At 40.2% G+C, this 15330-nt stretch overlaps 1 protein-coding gene across 2 annotated transcripts in view; it reads left to right on the top strand.

Moving 5' to 3' along the window:
• The window catches only part of dnah2 (dynein, axonemal, heavy chain 2), a 66979-nt gene that overhangs the window by 40332 nt on the left and 11317 nt on the right, over nucleotides 1-15330 (top strand). For both annotated transcript variants that reach the window (XM_051943583.1, XM_051943582.1), the window contains exons 59-82: nucleotides 16-148; nucleotides 1057-1196; nucleotides 1441-1651; nucleotides 1784-1900; nucleotides 2126-2267; nucleotides 2954-3123; nucleotides 3238-3354; nucleotides 3453-3617; nucleotides 5180-5302; nucleotides 5503-5651; nucleotides 5869-5935; nucleotides 6322-6472; nucleotides 6590-6738; nucleotides 8289-8422; nucleotides 9383-9527; nucleotides 9808-10007; nucleotides 10340-10466; nucleotides 10725-10911; nucleotides 11544-11692; nucleotides 11900-12083; nucleotides 12291-12481; nucleotides 12624-12815; nucleotides 13324-13508; nucleotides 14612-14846. In XM_051943583.1, coding sequence (XP_051799543.1) covers nucleotides 16-148; nucleotides 1057-1196; nucleotides 1441-1651; nucleotides 1784-1900; nucleotides 2126-2267; nucleotides 2954-3123; nucleotides 3238-3354; nucleotides 3453-3617; nucleotides 5180-5302; nucleotides 5503-5651; nucleotides 5869-5935; nucleotides 6322-6472; nucleotides 6590-6738; nucleotides 8289-8422; nucleotides 9383-9527; nucleotides 9808-10007; nucleotides 10340-10466; nucleotides 10725-10911; nucleotides 11544-11692; nucleotides 11900-12083; nucleotides 12291-12481; nucleotides 12624-12815; nucleotides 13324-13508; nucleotides 14612-14846 — 3763 coding nt within the window. The remainder of the gene's footprint in view (nucleotides 1-15; nucleotides 149-1056; nucleotides 1197-1440; nucleotides 1652-1783; nucleotides 1901-2125; nucleotides 2268-2953; nucleotides 3124-3237; nucleotides 3355-3452; nucleotides 3618-5179; nucleotides 5303-5502; nucleotides 5652-5868; nucleotides 5936-6321; nucleotides 6473-6589; nucleotides 6739-8288; nucleotides 8423-9382; nucleotides 9528-9807; nucleotides 10008-10339; nucleotides 10467-10724; nucleotides 10912-11543; nucleotides 11693-11899; nucleotides 12084-12290; nucleotides 12482-12623; nucleotides 12816-13323; nucleotides 13509-14611; nucleotides 14847-15330) is intronic.

Here is a 15330-nt window from a genome sequence, read left to right on the forward strand (position 1 = left end):
GCTCTTTGCCGACAGAAAGCGCATCCTCCAGTACCCAGCGCTTGTCAACTGCACCACCATTGACTGGTTCAGTGAATGGCCCAAAGATGCCCTGCTGGAGGTGGCTGAGAGGTATTTGGATAGACTCGACCTGGGCTCCTTAGAGGGGGTGAGACACACACACACACACACACACACACACACACACACACACACACACACACACACACACACACACACACACACACACACACACACACACACACACACACACACACACACACGTTTGTACTTCTATCTTAGTGAGGACATCCATAGGCGTAATGCATTTCCTAGAGCCTTACCCTAACCTTAACCATCACAACTGATTGCCTAAACTTAATCCTTACCCTAACCCTAACCAAACCTCAATTCATACCTGTTCTCTAAAAACAAGTCTTCACCCTCAAACATGGTTGTTTCAAAGTGAGGACCGGCCAAAATGTCCTCACTTTGTAAAAATGTCCTCACTTTGATAGTTAAATGCAGAAAATGGTACTCACAATGTAGCAAGTACAAGAACACACACACACACGCACACATTTTTACATGTTGGCATTTTAATACACACACTGTTGAATCTTTACAGTGAAACTCGTGGTTGTCATGCCAGTCTTTGAACTAGAAAGGAACATGGCAGAGGGTGACTGATGAAATGAAATCTGACATCTGAGCATACTAATTAGGGACAGATTTGTCAATGTTGTGTACCTTAAATTATACACCTTATTCACGCTGGATTTTCTAATTCTGCTTGAGAGCACTGATCTTACTTGATAATGCATCAGTGTAATTTAAAATGTGAATTATGAGTTAATTTAAAATTATTAAGGAGCAGATCTTTTAAAAAAGGTAAGTTGCACTACATAAAAACTCTTGTGAGTTCCAAGTTTAGAAAAACGAAAAACTGTCATTTTAACTGCAAACTGACCCGAACCCCACTGTGACACTTATCAGTCTCCTCATCAACTGCTGAATAATTTGACTGTTGTCTGAGTGTCAGGGTGCCGTTTTTACATAAGCTGCATGATGTTGTAGATCCAGACAAAGGTTGCCAGTGTCTTTGTGACCACACACCAGTCAGTGGAACGAGCGTCCCAAAGGATGAAGTCACAGCTGAAGAGACATAATTATGTGACGCCCACCAACTACCTGGAGCTGGTGTCTGGATACAAGAAGTAAGCACCTTGTAGTCTCTCATACACTTATTTTTTTTCCTCATTTTTTACATCACCTTCAAATGCTTTATATGTATATATATATTCTGTTTTTGAGTGCAAGTGTGCACACTGTATACATAAAATATTAACATCTACATCATTGGAATAGAGGCAAATTAGAATTAGCAGGATCATCATTAGCCCCTCTCCGTTACGATCAGCTTGTCAGTCATTTGATTACATAATGTTTGTGTCCATCCAGGCTGTTGGTGGAGAAACGCACTGAGTTAGGGGAGCAGGTGAGCAAGTTACGAAACGGCCTTTTCAAAATTAGTGACACTCGGGAGAAAGTGGAGGTTATGTCCATCGAGCTCGAGGAGGCCAAAAAGCAGGGGGCTGAGTTCCAGCAGCAGTGTGAGGAATTCTTGTGGGTCGTTGTGGATCAGAAGATGGAGGCCAACAACCAGCAGAGGGTAGATACCTTCAATACATGCGTGCACAGAATTTACTAAATTGTTATTTGTATGGTTCACATCTGGAAGTAGACTAATATCAAAGAGATGTAATAATCAATGACAGATTGGTGCATGTTTGTGTGTCCTCAGATGGTGAGCGCTAATAGTGAGAAAATTAAGTCAGAAGAGTTAGTGTGTAAAACTATGGCTGACAATGCACAGAGAGAACTGGACGAGGCTCTGCCTGCCCTGGAAGAGGCCATGAAGGTACATCTTTCCCCTGCGAACTGTTCTAACTGTAAACTTCCTCTAACTGCTTGTGCGCTCTTTGCTCATTAATGCGTCTGACTGATTTATTTTCTTGATATTTGCTGAATAATAATCCTTGACCCTTCCCTGAATTTGCTCTACTTTTCCTGTGTGCTCTCTGTCTATGTTTGAGTTATACATGACTCACTCACACATTCTCTATTCTTATTTTTTTGCATGTAGGCTTTGGAGTCTCTGAATAAGAAGGACATGACAGAGATCAAGTCGTACGGCCATCCTCCGGCGCTGGTGGAGACAGTGATGCAGGCTGTTATGATTCTTCTGGGCAAAGAGCCCTCCTGGCCAGAGGCCAAAAGACAGCTGGGTGAGAGACAGCAACAGTGCACAATTAAGCAATGGATGGATGGAGGTCGGCAAAGAGACAAAGTCTTTTGGATGCTGAAGCATTCTGAAAATGGATAGAGTAAAACCAGACAAGGACATATTTTATACAGTTACATTTAAGAAAGGAGACTGCAGATAAAGCATTGGGTTGGCACTAGAAGTGCTTTGTAGAACTGGTAAGATTAAAATCCACTATGTAAATGCAGGCCATTGACCATTAGACTCTACTGCAGTGATGCAGCTGGTAAAATCAATTTGTTCTTTGTGTTCTTTTTCCTTGTTTTGCCGTTACAATAACTGATTGTGATTGCAGTTGAGTTGGCTATAGACCTATTTACTCTGTGGTAGAAGAACATTAAACAAAGGTAGTGAAAGGCAAATTAAACACACCCTTCAGGCATACAAAAAGTGATGTAAGATGTGTCAAATAGAATTTATCAAACAAATTGTTTCAAAACATTTGTATTCCAAAAGGGTCATTTGATACAAAACAGGGAAAATAAAAACAAAGTAGCGCAAATATTTTATTACTATTAGAATTTATGTAGTGTCATCTTTAGACAGATCTTTAACCACTTGGTTAGGTAAAAGATGCATTTTTGAGGGTGCATGTGGACACGAAATGAATGGATTCTGGTGTATCTAACCTTGCCCTGTTTCTGGCAGGTGAGGCCAACTTCATCAAAACCTTGGTTCATTTTGACAAGGATAATATATCAGACAGTGTTTTGAGGAAGATCAGCAACTACTGCATACAACCAGATTTCCAGCCTGAGATCACTGGCAAAGTATCACTTGCTGCCAAGTCCCTCTGCATGTGGGTCAGAGCCATGGAGGTAGGATGGTGTTTCCTACCACACAATTACACACAAATAAGTGGATTACTGCATAACATCAAGGATTTACTATTTGTTAAGTAGTGTATAAATACATACATACTATTGATCCAGGTGTATGGCCGCCTATACCGATTGGTAGAGCCAAAGCGGGCCCGACTGAATGCTGCCATGGCCAAGCTAGAATCGAAACAGGCTGCACAGGCTGAGGCCCAGAATAAACTACAAGAGGTATGAAGCTCAGTGCAGTGTAACCAATGAGTGTAACCATAATATTATGGTGAGTCCAATTTACATTCAAGCGTGTATGTGTGTGTGTGTGTGACCAGGTAGAGGAGAAATTAGACCTACTGAAAAAGCAGCATGGCGAGAAGCTGGCAATGAAGGAGCGTTTGAGAAAGAAATCAGATGAGATGGAGGTGAAACTGGACCGAGCTGAAAAACTGCTGAATGAGCTTGCTGGAGAGAGAGTCCGCTGGGAGGAAAGAGTTGCAGTAAGCTATACACATGCAGACACACAAACACTGGGATGGTAAACTACTCAATATTAATGTACATTCTTGTAGAACATCATCATGTATCTAAACCAACAATGCAGTCCTCTTCTTTTGGCAACCATGACATGCATCCTCTGCTTATAGCATGTAATTATGAATGTACCACTTCCTTCTTCAGTGCAGTCTTACTAGAAACAATTAAAGAAGAAGACCAAATGACCGCTTACAATTCATAGACTTTCTTTAATAGTATTAAGTACAGACCCCTTATTATGCTTTCCTTTCATCTGTTATATAGCTTTTATCTTCATGAAAAGGTCTGCACATTTAGAAAACCTAAGATCCATGCCAAAGCGAGTTATTCTCTCCCACAGAAAACACTACTACTTACTGAAGTGCCTTGTTCGATATTCAGACTTTTATTCTGTTACTTAGTTTTGACAACATGTAACACACTTGCATAATGCCTGCCTAGCAGCTAGTCTGGCACGCACTTAAAGAAGGTACAGCTGCCTCTCCGTCCACTATTACTTACCTTGTTAAAGCATAGGGCAGGAAGAGGTGCTGTAGCGATGTACCATATGAAAAAAACATCTTTTTTGATTACATGTTTCAAAACCTGGGCTGCACAGTGGAGTAGTGGTTAGCACTTTCGCCTTGCAGCAAGAAGATCCCCGGTTCAAATCCCGGCCTGGGCCTGGGATCTTTCTGCATGGAGTTTGCATGTTCTCCCTGAGCATGCGTGGGTTTTCTCCGGGTACTCCGGCTTCCTCCCACAGTCCAAAAATATGCTGAGGTTAATTGATTACTCTAAATTGTCCGTAGGTGTGAATGTGAGAGTGATTGTTTGTCTGTATATGTAGCCCTGAGATAGACTGGCGACCTGTCCAGGGTGTCCCCTGCCTTCGCCCGAGTCAGCTGGGATAGGCTCCAGCACCCCCCGCGACCCTAATGAGGATAAAGCGGTGTATAGAGGATGGATGGATGGATGCTCCAAAACCTGTAATCATATTCTAGTAGACTCCGAAAAACAAAATGCTAAACCTGTAGCTGTGCATAATGGTGGCTTTTTATGCTCCATAAATCAAATAAGCAGCCACTTAAGATAGGTTTAAAAACAGAATAAAGCCTCACTATAGCAGACAACTCAGAGATGTACTGGGGATGTGAATACATTGCTTGCAGCCACAAACTGGAGCCTGGACAGCTTAGAGAGCGTGTCCTCTCTGACCAGAAGTTTTCCCTCCAGTAGCTTCAGATACACCAGCATCAACTTCTCTACTATTCTGGTTTCCATTTTTTGTTTAGTTTTCTCCCAATTTATAATGACTTTGTGATGGAGCTTTTTATTTTGCCTCTTGAAATGTGGTGAAGTACAATATTTGACATAGTATTAACTTCAGTAACATAAAATTGAGGCATTTTGAAAAAAGAGAACAACAGACGACTTGTTTCTGTAACACTAGTGAATGTAATCAGTTACCTTCAAAACAAATTTGTCATACAGTCACAGACTACCACAGATGTACACTTATGCAGTCTGTATGTGTTTGTTTCAGAGTCTTGACGCAAACATGGGGTACCTGGTGGGAGACTGTTTGCTTGCAGCGTCTTTCCTCTCCTACATGGGACCCTTCCTTTCCACCTATAGAGATGAACTGCTTTTCATCTGGATGAAGGAGGTCAGACACACAAACACACATCACATAAAAATATATCCTAATGTGCCATTCAGGGAAGAGCAATATACGCTTTCTGTCTTTTCTAGCAAGTCATCCAAGAAAAGTGTCCTGTTACAATGTTCAACTTGAATGATCAAATCTACAGTCTTTTGGCTGTATTTCCAGCAAAATCCGTGTGTATCTGTTTGCCCTCTCTTCAGCTTGTGGACTTGGAAATCCCATGTACCCCAGGATTCAGTTTGACGGGTTTTCTGTCCAAATCGACTGTAGTGAGAGATTGGAATATTCAGGGTTTGCCCTCTGATGCATTCTCTGCTGAGAACGGAGTTATAGTGACCCGTGGAAACCGGTCAGTACATGTAGACACAGTTTGTTGTTAAAGTATTTATTAATTAATAAAAACTGTGGTCTAGTAAGCATTGTAAAGTTAAAATGCTTTTGTGATTTTTTTTTTCAAGGAGTTTTTATTGGATTTGGATTTGGTTTACTGTACTAAACATGTTGTATGCTGAAGCTACAAATGGGCTTGATTAATTTCCTCTTCTTGTTCTTCCCTTCTTTTCAAGATGGCCACTGATGGTGGACCCTCAAGGCCAAGCTGTGAAGTGGATCAAGAATATGGAAATGAAGAGGGTGAGGGCTGAGCTATGGGGCTGTCCTCCTAATCTAGAGAAGATTTAGATATCTTCAGTACTGTTAGTGAGCTCAACATCATGTTCTGAAAAAAAATTCCAACATACATTATTGGACTTTATCCAAATGTTTACCAAGGTTTTAGCTGATGTCTTTACAGAGAATTGTATTTACATCACTAGAATGTCTTTTTAGGTAAGAGGTAAAATTACAACTATGCTTTATCCAGTACTGATCTGATGACGATAGCTGAAAATCCCATTCAAATGAACTAGCTGAATTTAAACATTCAACATATTTCAGAGTTATCTGTATGAATTTCTGAGGTTGTTTGCATGTGATTGTGTTTAACCTTCTGTGTTGTCTCTTACTTGCCACACATGCAGGGTCTGAAATTGATTGACTTTCAAATGCCAGACTACCTGCGGGTTCTGGAAATTGCCATCCAGTTTGGAAATCCTGTTTTGCTGCAGAATGTCCTGGAGGACTTGGACCATTCTCTCAACCCAATTCTCAACAAGTCTCTGACACGAATAGGTCTGACACATGCATGCGTGAACAAATTAGCAATCTTAAATACCAGCTGTTAAGATTTTCTGAATTTGAGTGGGTTCCTGACTCCATATGGGTCTGCATTTGTGTGCAATTCTCCAGGTGGCAGGCTGCTGTTGAAGCTGGGCGATAAGGAAGTGGAATATAATCCAGATTTTCGATTCTACATCACCACCAAGCTGTCAAACCCTCACTACCCACCAGAGATTTCGTCTAAGACCACCATAGTCAACTTTGCTGTCAAAGAACAGGTGTGCATGCTTGGCTCAGTGTCATCATTGTGTATTTCTCTGTGCTTAATTGTGTGCACATGCAGTCTGAGAGGATGTGCTACTGCCTAAAATTACAAAGTTGGAAGGGTTACTTTAATTGTCTCTTCAACAATGTCGACAGTAATCCGATGCATCTATCATAATATGCAATAATATAAGCATAAAGAAACTTGATGGTTTTTCTCTACTTCAGTACTAAATATTCAAACACGGGTAAAGAAACATCAGTAAGATCATTTTTGGTTGAGTGTATCCACCTCTTAGATTCTGAAAAGGTGACAGGAGGGGACATACTGCCTGGACAGGTTGATAGGAGGTATTATCACATAATAATTGCCATAATTAGCAATGTATCTTATAGCAATTTAAATTAAAAGTAGTTTGGTTAAACTCAAACTTTAAAAGTGACAGCAGAACAGGAGTTACAGTTTACATGAGAGGAAAAGTTTATCAATGAATTTCCATAGTAAAATATTACTCACAATCAGTAATTGGCATTAATTTGCCCAAATCTGACCATGTTGTAGCTGACAATGTCTTTTTATTACTTCACGTATTGTTTCATGCATGTCGAAAAATAATGTGTAATTTATATATTTATAATTTCTAAAATGATACATACTGTTATTAAGTTACTAGTTTAAATGTTTTGTTATATATGTGATTAGAGAGGTTTGACTGTATGTGGGAAACATCCAAACACACAATAATGTCACCACTGTAATAACTGTGCTGCTGTGAGACTGTAAAAAGGACAGAAGAATATTCCTGACTTTAGTAAACAGACAGATATGACATTGTAGACAGTTTAATACTGCAGTAACCCAGGGAGGCAAGCACTTCCATGTTGACAAGCAAGTTTAGCTTATAAAGGAGCACTGTGATAAAGATTTCTGTGAGGCCTGTTGACCTCAGGCTAGCAGCAGACAAGTATTAACTGAAGCTCAGTTTAAAACTGGGAAAGTGTTGCTCAATCCTAGTGAACATCTGATGACTGTTTTCGTGCTTTTTCATATTGTGTGTGTGTGTGTGTGTGTGTGTGTGTGTGTGTGTGTGTGTGTGTGTGTGTGTGTGTGTGTGTGTGTGTGTGTGTGTGTGTGTGTGTGTTCTTGTACTTGCTACATGGTGAGTACCATTTTCTGCATTTAACTATCAAAGTGAGGACATTTTTACAAAGTGAGGACATTTTGGCCGGTCCTCACTTTGAAACAGCCATGTTTGAGGGTGAAGACTTGTTTTTAGAGAACAGGTATGAATTGAGGTTTGGTTAGGGTAAGGATTAGGGTTAGGCAATCAGTTGTGATAGTTAAGGTTAGGGTAAGGCTCTAGGAAATGCATTACGCCTACGGATGTCCTCACTAAGATAGAAGTACAAACGTGTGTGTGTGTGTGTGTGTGTGTGTGTGTGTGTGTGTGTGTGTGTGTGTGTGTGTGTGTGTGTGTGTGTGTGTGTGTGTGTGTGTGTGTGTGTGTGTGTGTGTGTGTGTGTGTGTGTGTGTGTGTGTGTGTGTGTGTGTGTGTGTGTGTAGGGTCTGGAAGCCCAGCTACTGGCAATTGTGGTGCGTAAAGAGCGTCCAGAGCTAGAAGAGCAGAAGGACTCTTTGGTTACCAGCATTGCTTCTGGCAAAAGAAGCTTGCAGGACCTGGAGGATGACATCCTCAGGTAGTCTGATTGTTGCAGACAACGTCCTCTTTAACTGATATTTTCTATAGTGTGAACAACATGTAGTTTAAGTGATTGATCCAGTTTATATATTATTACTAGTACTAACAGCAGCTGTACTATTCGTATCATTTTCTATCATCCTGGTGGTACTAATTACATTTCAAGTTGCTGTCGTATTAGTAGCAAGAGCTAAAAACCACTGATGAAAGTCAGGCTTAATTAAAGTCCCCGAATCATTTTCAAAAATCTTCTTTTAAGTGACAATTACTGTTAGTTACTTATATGTTACTCAGCAATAAGTATGTTGCAGAGGATCCACCAGTTAACACCCTAGCCAGCATTACATTTCAACTACCAGCTATATAGTAATATGTTAAAGATCTTAAATTGTATCAGACTACGTTACTTAAGAAAACCTGGCAAGAGACAAATTTGAGCAACGTTTGATAACAATAACCTCATAGTTGTCACGCAGAAGCAGGTTGTTGTAAAGGTTAACCAGCAACAGAGCAACTGATCTGGTCACCACAGCTTCTCTTTTACGTTACAACCGGGCATGTTTTGTCTTTTTAGCTTTTGACAGCATTCTTTTGTTAGGAAGCCCTATGAGAAGGTTTTTTTTTTTTCCAAGTGGTCCTTAATGAAACGAGTATATTTAAAGTCTCAAGGTTTTCTTTTTATTACAAATGTTAATATTTTCATTGAAAGAGTTCTTAACACTTTTAACATGTGATTGAGTGCAAGTTTTCTTTTTCAAGCATTCTAAAAAAAAATGTAATTATGAATTTTAATTATTATTATTATCTAGTATATTAACAAGCTGTTATACATTTTAATTTTGCACGTGTATTAAACTTTGCATTTGTGTTTTCCTTTGTCAGTTATGCTTTGTAGGCAGTATGTTGTTGGATTTATCTATATAGAATTTTTGTTTTTGGTGGTTGTTGTCTCTACCAGACTGTTAAATGAGGCAACTGGCTCGCTGCTGGACGATGGGCAGCTGGCAAACACCCTGCAGACATCAAAAGTGACAGCCAATGAAGTGTCAGAGCTGCTGGAGAGCAGTGAACAGACCAAGCTCAAGATCGAATCTACAAGAGAGGTCAGGTGGTGGGATGAAAGGACAAAGGGGATGTGCTGCTTTTTACTGGGTCTTATGATGCATTGAATCCATTTGCTACAATTTTTGATGAATAAATAAATGGTACTAAATGAAAATTAACATGCTAAGATAGATAAGAGTTAAGAATTTTTCGAACAGGTTCCCCAGCATCAGACTCTACTAACTCAATGTTACAAGGCTGTTTTGAATTAATTTAGAATTGTGATCGAGAGGGAACTAGCCTACAACTTAAGGAGTTAAAATGTTCTGTCTTACACAGGCGTACCGCTCATGTGCCCAGCGAGCCTCCATTCTCTTCTTCATTCTAAACGACATGAGCAACATTAACCCCATGTACCAGTTCTCTCTGGATTCCTACATTAACCTCTTCAGCCGCAGTATAGAAAACAGCAAGCGCAGCTACAAACTGGAACAAAGGATTGCTAACCTAAATGACTACCACACATACGCAGTGTACAGGTAAGCAAATGTGCACTAAGACAGTCCCTTTTCTTAAACTGGTACAGATAAACACTTTCACTCATTAAAAAAAGCTTGTGAAGGTTTATGGTATATCGCTGAGGTTTCAGAATGGAAGGTATAATATTTCTATTTGCATTTTCTTTAGACTGATAAACCTATACACATCTTTGTTTTTGATGCAGATGGCATGCCATACCTTAGCAATGTCAATATATCACATATGAATGGTATGCTTTTTGATATAACTAATCAGAAACTAACACTTTACTCTGTGAAATGTTTTGTAGCTAACTCAACATGTTTCTAACTATATGTGTTGTCCTTTGCAGGTACGCATGTCGGGGTCTCTTTGAGGCTCACAAGCTGCTCTTCAGCTTCCAAATGTGTGTCAAAATCCTGGAGGTGGCTGGCACACTCAACATGGATGAGTACAACTTCTTCCTTAGAGGAGGACTTGTAAGAAATACAGAACATACACAAACATCATGTTATTGCCTTGTTCAGTTTAAGATATTCCGACAGGTCGTCAAACCTATACTTTCAAAAGTTTGGAACATTATCAATCATTGTGACTTTTCTACACAAGTGAATTTCCTAATATCCCAGGGACACGTCTGATACTGTGTGACAGATGTGTGAGATGTTTGGTGTATGTATTGATAGATTAATAGAAGAAAAGTCTGACTAGTGAATAATTAATGGGTGTTTTTCTAGGTGCTTGATAAACAGGGTCAGATGGCTAACCCATGCACCAGCTGGTTGGCAGATTCATGCTGGGACAACATCACAGAGCTGAATAAGTTGCCTAAATTCCACGGCATCGTGGAGTCCTTTGAAGAGCACTCTCATCTCTGGAAACGTTGGTTCACCAGCTCAGAGCCAGAGAATGCCTCACTGCCAGGTCTGTATGTGTTGTAGGAGGCAGGTTTTTCTTTTTTCTTTGATACTGTATTACTGAAGGAAATGCCGCCCACGAAGAACAATGAAACTGAAGTGTACTCTCTGGAGAGGCTGGGTGTATTGCTGTGCAAGAAAGGCAGCTTGGTCATGCTGCTGTGAAGCACCGTTCTTACACTGTGGCCGTTTGGAGCAGCATATCAGTACCTTTAAACACTCTTCTGCTGTCTGCAAAATGATGAATATGTGTCCTCTGCTTGGCTTTTTCTAATTTAATTGTTTGTTGTTGGAAGAATTATTGGAAGGGATAAAAGAGACCAAGAGAGAGCATGAGAGTTAGTATGTGTGTATCTGGATGTCTTTTATTGGTAAATTCCATTAGTGGAAATTATATTTGACAAACTCTGACTCTGTTTGAATAGATAGGTAGGTAGATTTTGCCACAATCCTCACTAAATTTCTGTTAGCCTTTCCCCTCATTTGTTCCTTCGTTCACTACCATTTCTTGCTTCCTTTTTTATTCAGCTCTTAATAATCCATGTTGATGTAACCTTACATCTCTCTCCTCATTTTCAAACTTCCCTCCTTCACCTTGGATTCCCGACTTTACCCTTCCTCTCTGTTTTTCTCTTCTAGGTGATTGGCAGAGGAACTGTGATGAATTCCAGAAGATGCTGATAGTGCGCTGTCTGCGTCAGGACCGTGTTTCTTTCTGTGTTACCTCCTTCATTGTTCAACACCTGGATGCTCGCTTTGTGGAGCCTCCTGTTCTTGACATGAAGGCTGTGAGTGTCAGCTGTAATCTTTTTAATCCCTGTTGTCTTTTTTTAATCTAATTATTAGTTCTGAAGATTTACTTGTTAATAATATCTTCAACTATATTTGATTCTAGGTCTTTTAAAAAAATGTCACAAAATTCCATCACAGAGTCATTTTTTGTGTCAAACAAGTTACTCCCCCCCCCGACTGTTGTCCATCTGTCTTCTCCCCAGGTTGTAGAGGAATCTAGCAGCAGTACTCCTCTGATCTTTGTCCTGTCTCCTGGAGAGGACCCTGCAGGTGCCCTGTTGCAACTGGCTGAGGCTACTGATATGAGCAAGCACTTCTTTGCTCTTTCTCTGGGCCAAGGACAGACCCCCATTGCCGAGAGCATATTTAAAGAGGGTGTCAAAAATGGTACCAGACCAACTACTCTTTCCTTTTTTTCTGCTCTTCTGTCTTAGTTTTTTTGTTTGCTATCACATGTGTTAGGAAAAAATGTTTGAATCATGAGTTTTCTCTCTTTCATGGCAACCACAACATTATCTGATTGCTCAAATGTAACCGGGCATGACATACAGAGCAAGTTATGTCAGCTTTTCTCACTGCTTTTTTTCTTCCCAGGTCATTGGGTGTTCTTTGCCAACTGCCACCTCTCACTTTCATGGATGCCTGAGCTGGACAAGTTGATTACTCAGCTACAGGTAGAGAAGCCCCATACAAACTTCAGACTCTGGCTCAGCTCTTCGCCACACCCCGAATTTCCCATGAGCATCCTGCAGGCTGGTATCAAGATGACCACTGAGCCACCAAAGGTGCATGTGTAGAACAAAACTCTTCTTTGCAGTTCTTTTTGTCAATCACATTTTATTTGCCTGCCAATTTTCTAGAGTGAGACATACATCCTACATTTAACACCCTCCACAGTGCTAACTCTGCCCATCCTGTCTTCCTCAGGGAGTTAAAGCCAACATGATGCGTCTGTACCAGCTGGTGACTGAGGCTCAGTTCAACCGCTGCTCAAAACCCACATTCTACAAGAAGCTCCTCTTCTCCCTCTGCTTTTTTCACAGCGTCCTGTTGGAAAGGAAGAAATTTCTCCAGATGGGCTGGAACATTGTCTATGACTTCAATGATTCTGACTTTGAGGTCAGTGCCTCATCTGATACAGATAGACATAGTGGCAGCTGTTAGAAAGCACAGAGTAAAAACAGAAAGACTAGTATCAAAGAACATCTAGTGAAGATGATGATGATTATATGGCTGAGTGTGTGCTGGAAATGTTTTATTGATTAAAATTTCCATGTGCCTGATGATTTCCTTGACTGGATTTTACCTTAAATTACAATCAGAAATTCAATTTCATACCCCAATATTTAGGTTAATGATTAATGACAACCCAGTTAGTTTGGTTTATTATCCTAACAGCTGATTGCTCTGTATTGCCAGAAAACGATACCATCACCAACAATCAAGTACAACATAGCACAAGTATAGTTCAAATGCTTGACGCTGAATCCCACTGCTTGCATTTGTTAACATTTCTTCCTCTCCATTCTGTCTGCTTTCTACAGCAAAGAATTTTCATTTCCCCTTGGTATGTTGCCTTGCATTTCAAAGCCAGTATTTTAAGATCCTCAGCTTGATGCCTCCCTAGGTGAGCGAGAATCTGCTCAGTCTGTATCTCAGTGAATATGAGGAGATTCCCTGGGATGCACTGAAGTACCTCATCGCTGGGGTCAACTATGGCGGTCACATCACAGATGACTTTGACAGACGTCTTCTAACGGCATACATCAACGACTGCTTCTGTGACGCTGCCGTAAATGAACCTTTCTTCAAGTGAGACGCTGTGACACACATTTTTTCTGATACATTGTAATGTGTTACCATGAATGTAAGCACTGTAATGTCCAAGCATGCCGCTAATGGTTTAGGTATTTTAGGTTTTTGTAAGAAAAAGCCTGTTTTGTAGGGGAAAACATGTCGGACATTTCAATATTTTAGTCTCCAAATTCGTGCTTTCAACGTGAAGCCTTTTTTTATGTGGTAGAGACAAACTGTGGCTGTGAATTATCGCCAAAGCTCTCCTCTGGTCGCAGAGTGCCAGCACCACCAAGAGGACAGTTAGAATATTACCACTTCATACAGAGCATGAACACTGCCATGACCTCTTAGACTTTTTTTTTTTTTTTGCTTTATTACTTGCACAAATCCCATGTTCAGTCCCTTCACTTCAAATACACTGCTCTTGAAAAAATTCAAAGGGAAATCTCTAAAGTTCAAAGAATAGGCTTTCTAGCCCTGCATTATTTCAGGCAGTTTGAGTTCTCTGGTAGCTGTTGGCAGCTGTGTAAAGAAACACTGCAGTACAATGACAGCCCTGCCGCTTCATTCAGCTGCCTCCAACAGAACATTCACTTTTACATCGCCATTACACGAACATCTGAATGTGTTTTTGTCCTTTGTATTTTAACGGTTTTGTATTGCTGCACTTGCATCAATACATCAAATTACATTAGATGAGATGAAAACAATCTGTAAAAAGAAATTGGGTCATGGGCCATTGCATTGGCAGGAAATAAAACTGAGGGATGATGGCTCTAAATACTGTATTCTAAAAGTCTTTAAAAGATGTTTGCCATTAAAACAGTGCACACATCATAATGAAACAAATGGAATAAAAATGCAGTGTATTTTCTCTACAGCATCACAGGTTAGATTCTACAGTTTAAGCTTTGTATTTTATTAGGTATACAGATGGGATAATATACAGTATATTAAGAAACAAGTTAAAATGTGCTCTTATTTTAATGATGCAGAAAAACCGTGCCCAACATATAATGCCCTAATTTGTTATTTACTTCTGCTGTGTTACTCTACTGTTACTGTATGTTTGAAAATACTTTTCACTTTTTGTTCTGTTAACCCTTTTTTTCTGTCAGGTTATCATGCTTAACCACCTATTACATCCCCCGTGATGGTCCCCAGTCCTCATACATGGACTATATCAACATGCTGCCACCTACCGAGCACCCTGAGGTGTTTGGCCAGCACACCAATGCCGACATCGCAAGTCAGATCGCTGAGACCAGGACACTGTTCGACAACCTGCTCTCCCTGCAGCCCCAGGTCTCCAGCACCACCAGTGGGGGAGCCAGACCCAGTAGAGAAGATAAGGTGAGGTGGAAACAAGGTGGGAAAATGGGAGCAGAGACGACAAGTAATTTATTGTAATGCGATGAGTACAACCATACACCATAGTCCAGCAGCATACTGGGCCCTATAGTCATCTCTGTTATAGAGTATGTGTAGCTGAACTTGGGGAAGATGGTTTTACCCCTTTTAAAATGATATTATCATCAGAACAAGAAAACATTTACTGTAATATCCCCCTCTGCACCTCATCACCAAGGCTGCATGATCTGTTAGGCATACCGCTAAGTATATATCTATGTAATTCTCTAACTTCATTTTTACTAAAGGGTTTTATAGTTGATTTGATGTAAAACCTTACAGACATCTAATGAAATCCAACCTGTCTCAGTTTCCTTTCTTTTCTTTAAAAAGGCTCAAGGCCTGTAATCATCATAACGTAGAACTAACACTGACATCGTGGTCAGGTTAAATGCGATGGATCAAAAAATAAATTAAATCAAGCTGC

The sequence above is a fragment of the Acanthochromis polyacanthus genome, chromosome 23 (assembly GCF_021347895.1).
Source record: "Acanthochromis polyacanthus isolate Apoly-LR-REF ecotype Palm Island chromosome 23, KAUST_Apoly_ChrSc, whole genome shotgun sequence".
Taxonomy (NCBI): domain Eukaryota; kingdom Metazoa; phylum Chordata; class Actinopteri; family Pomacentridae; genus Acanthochromis; species Acanthochromis polyacanthus.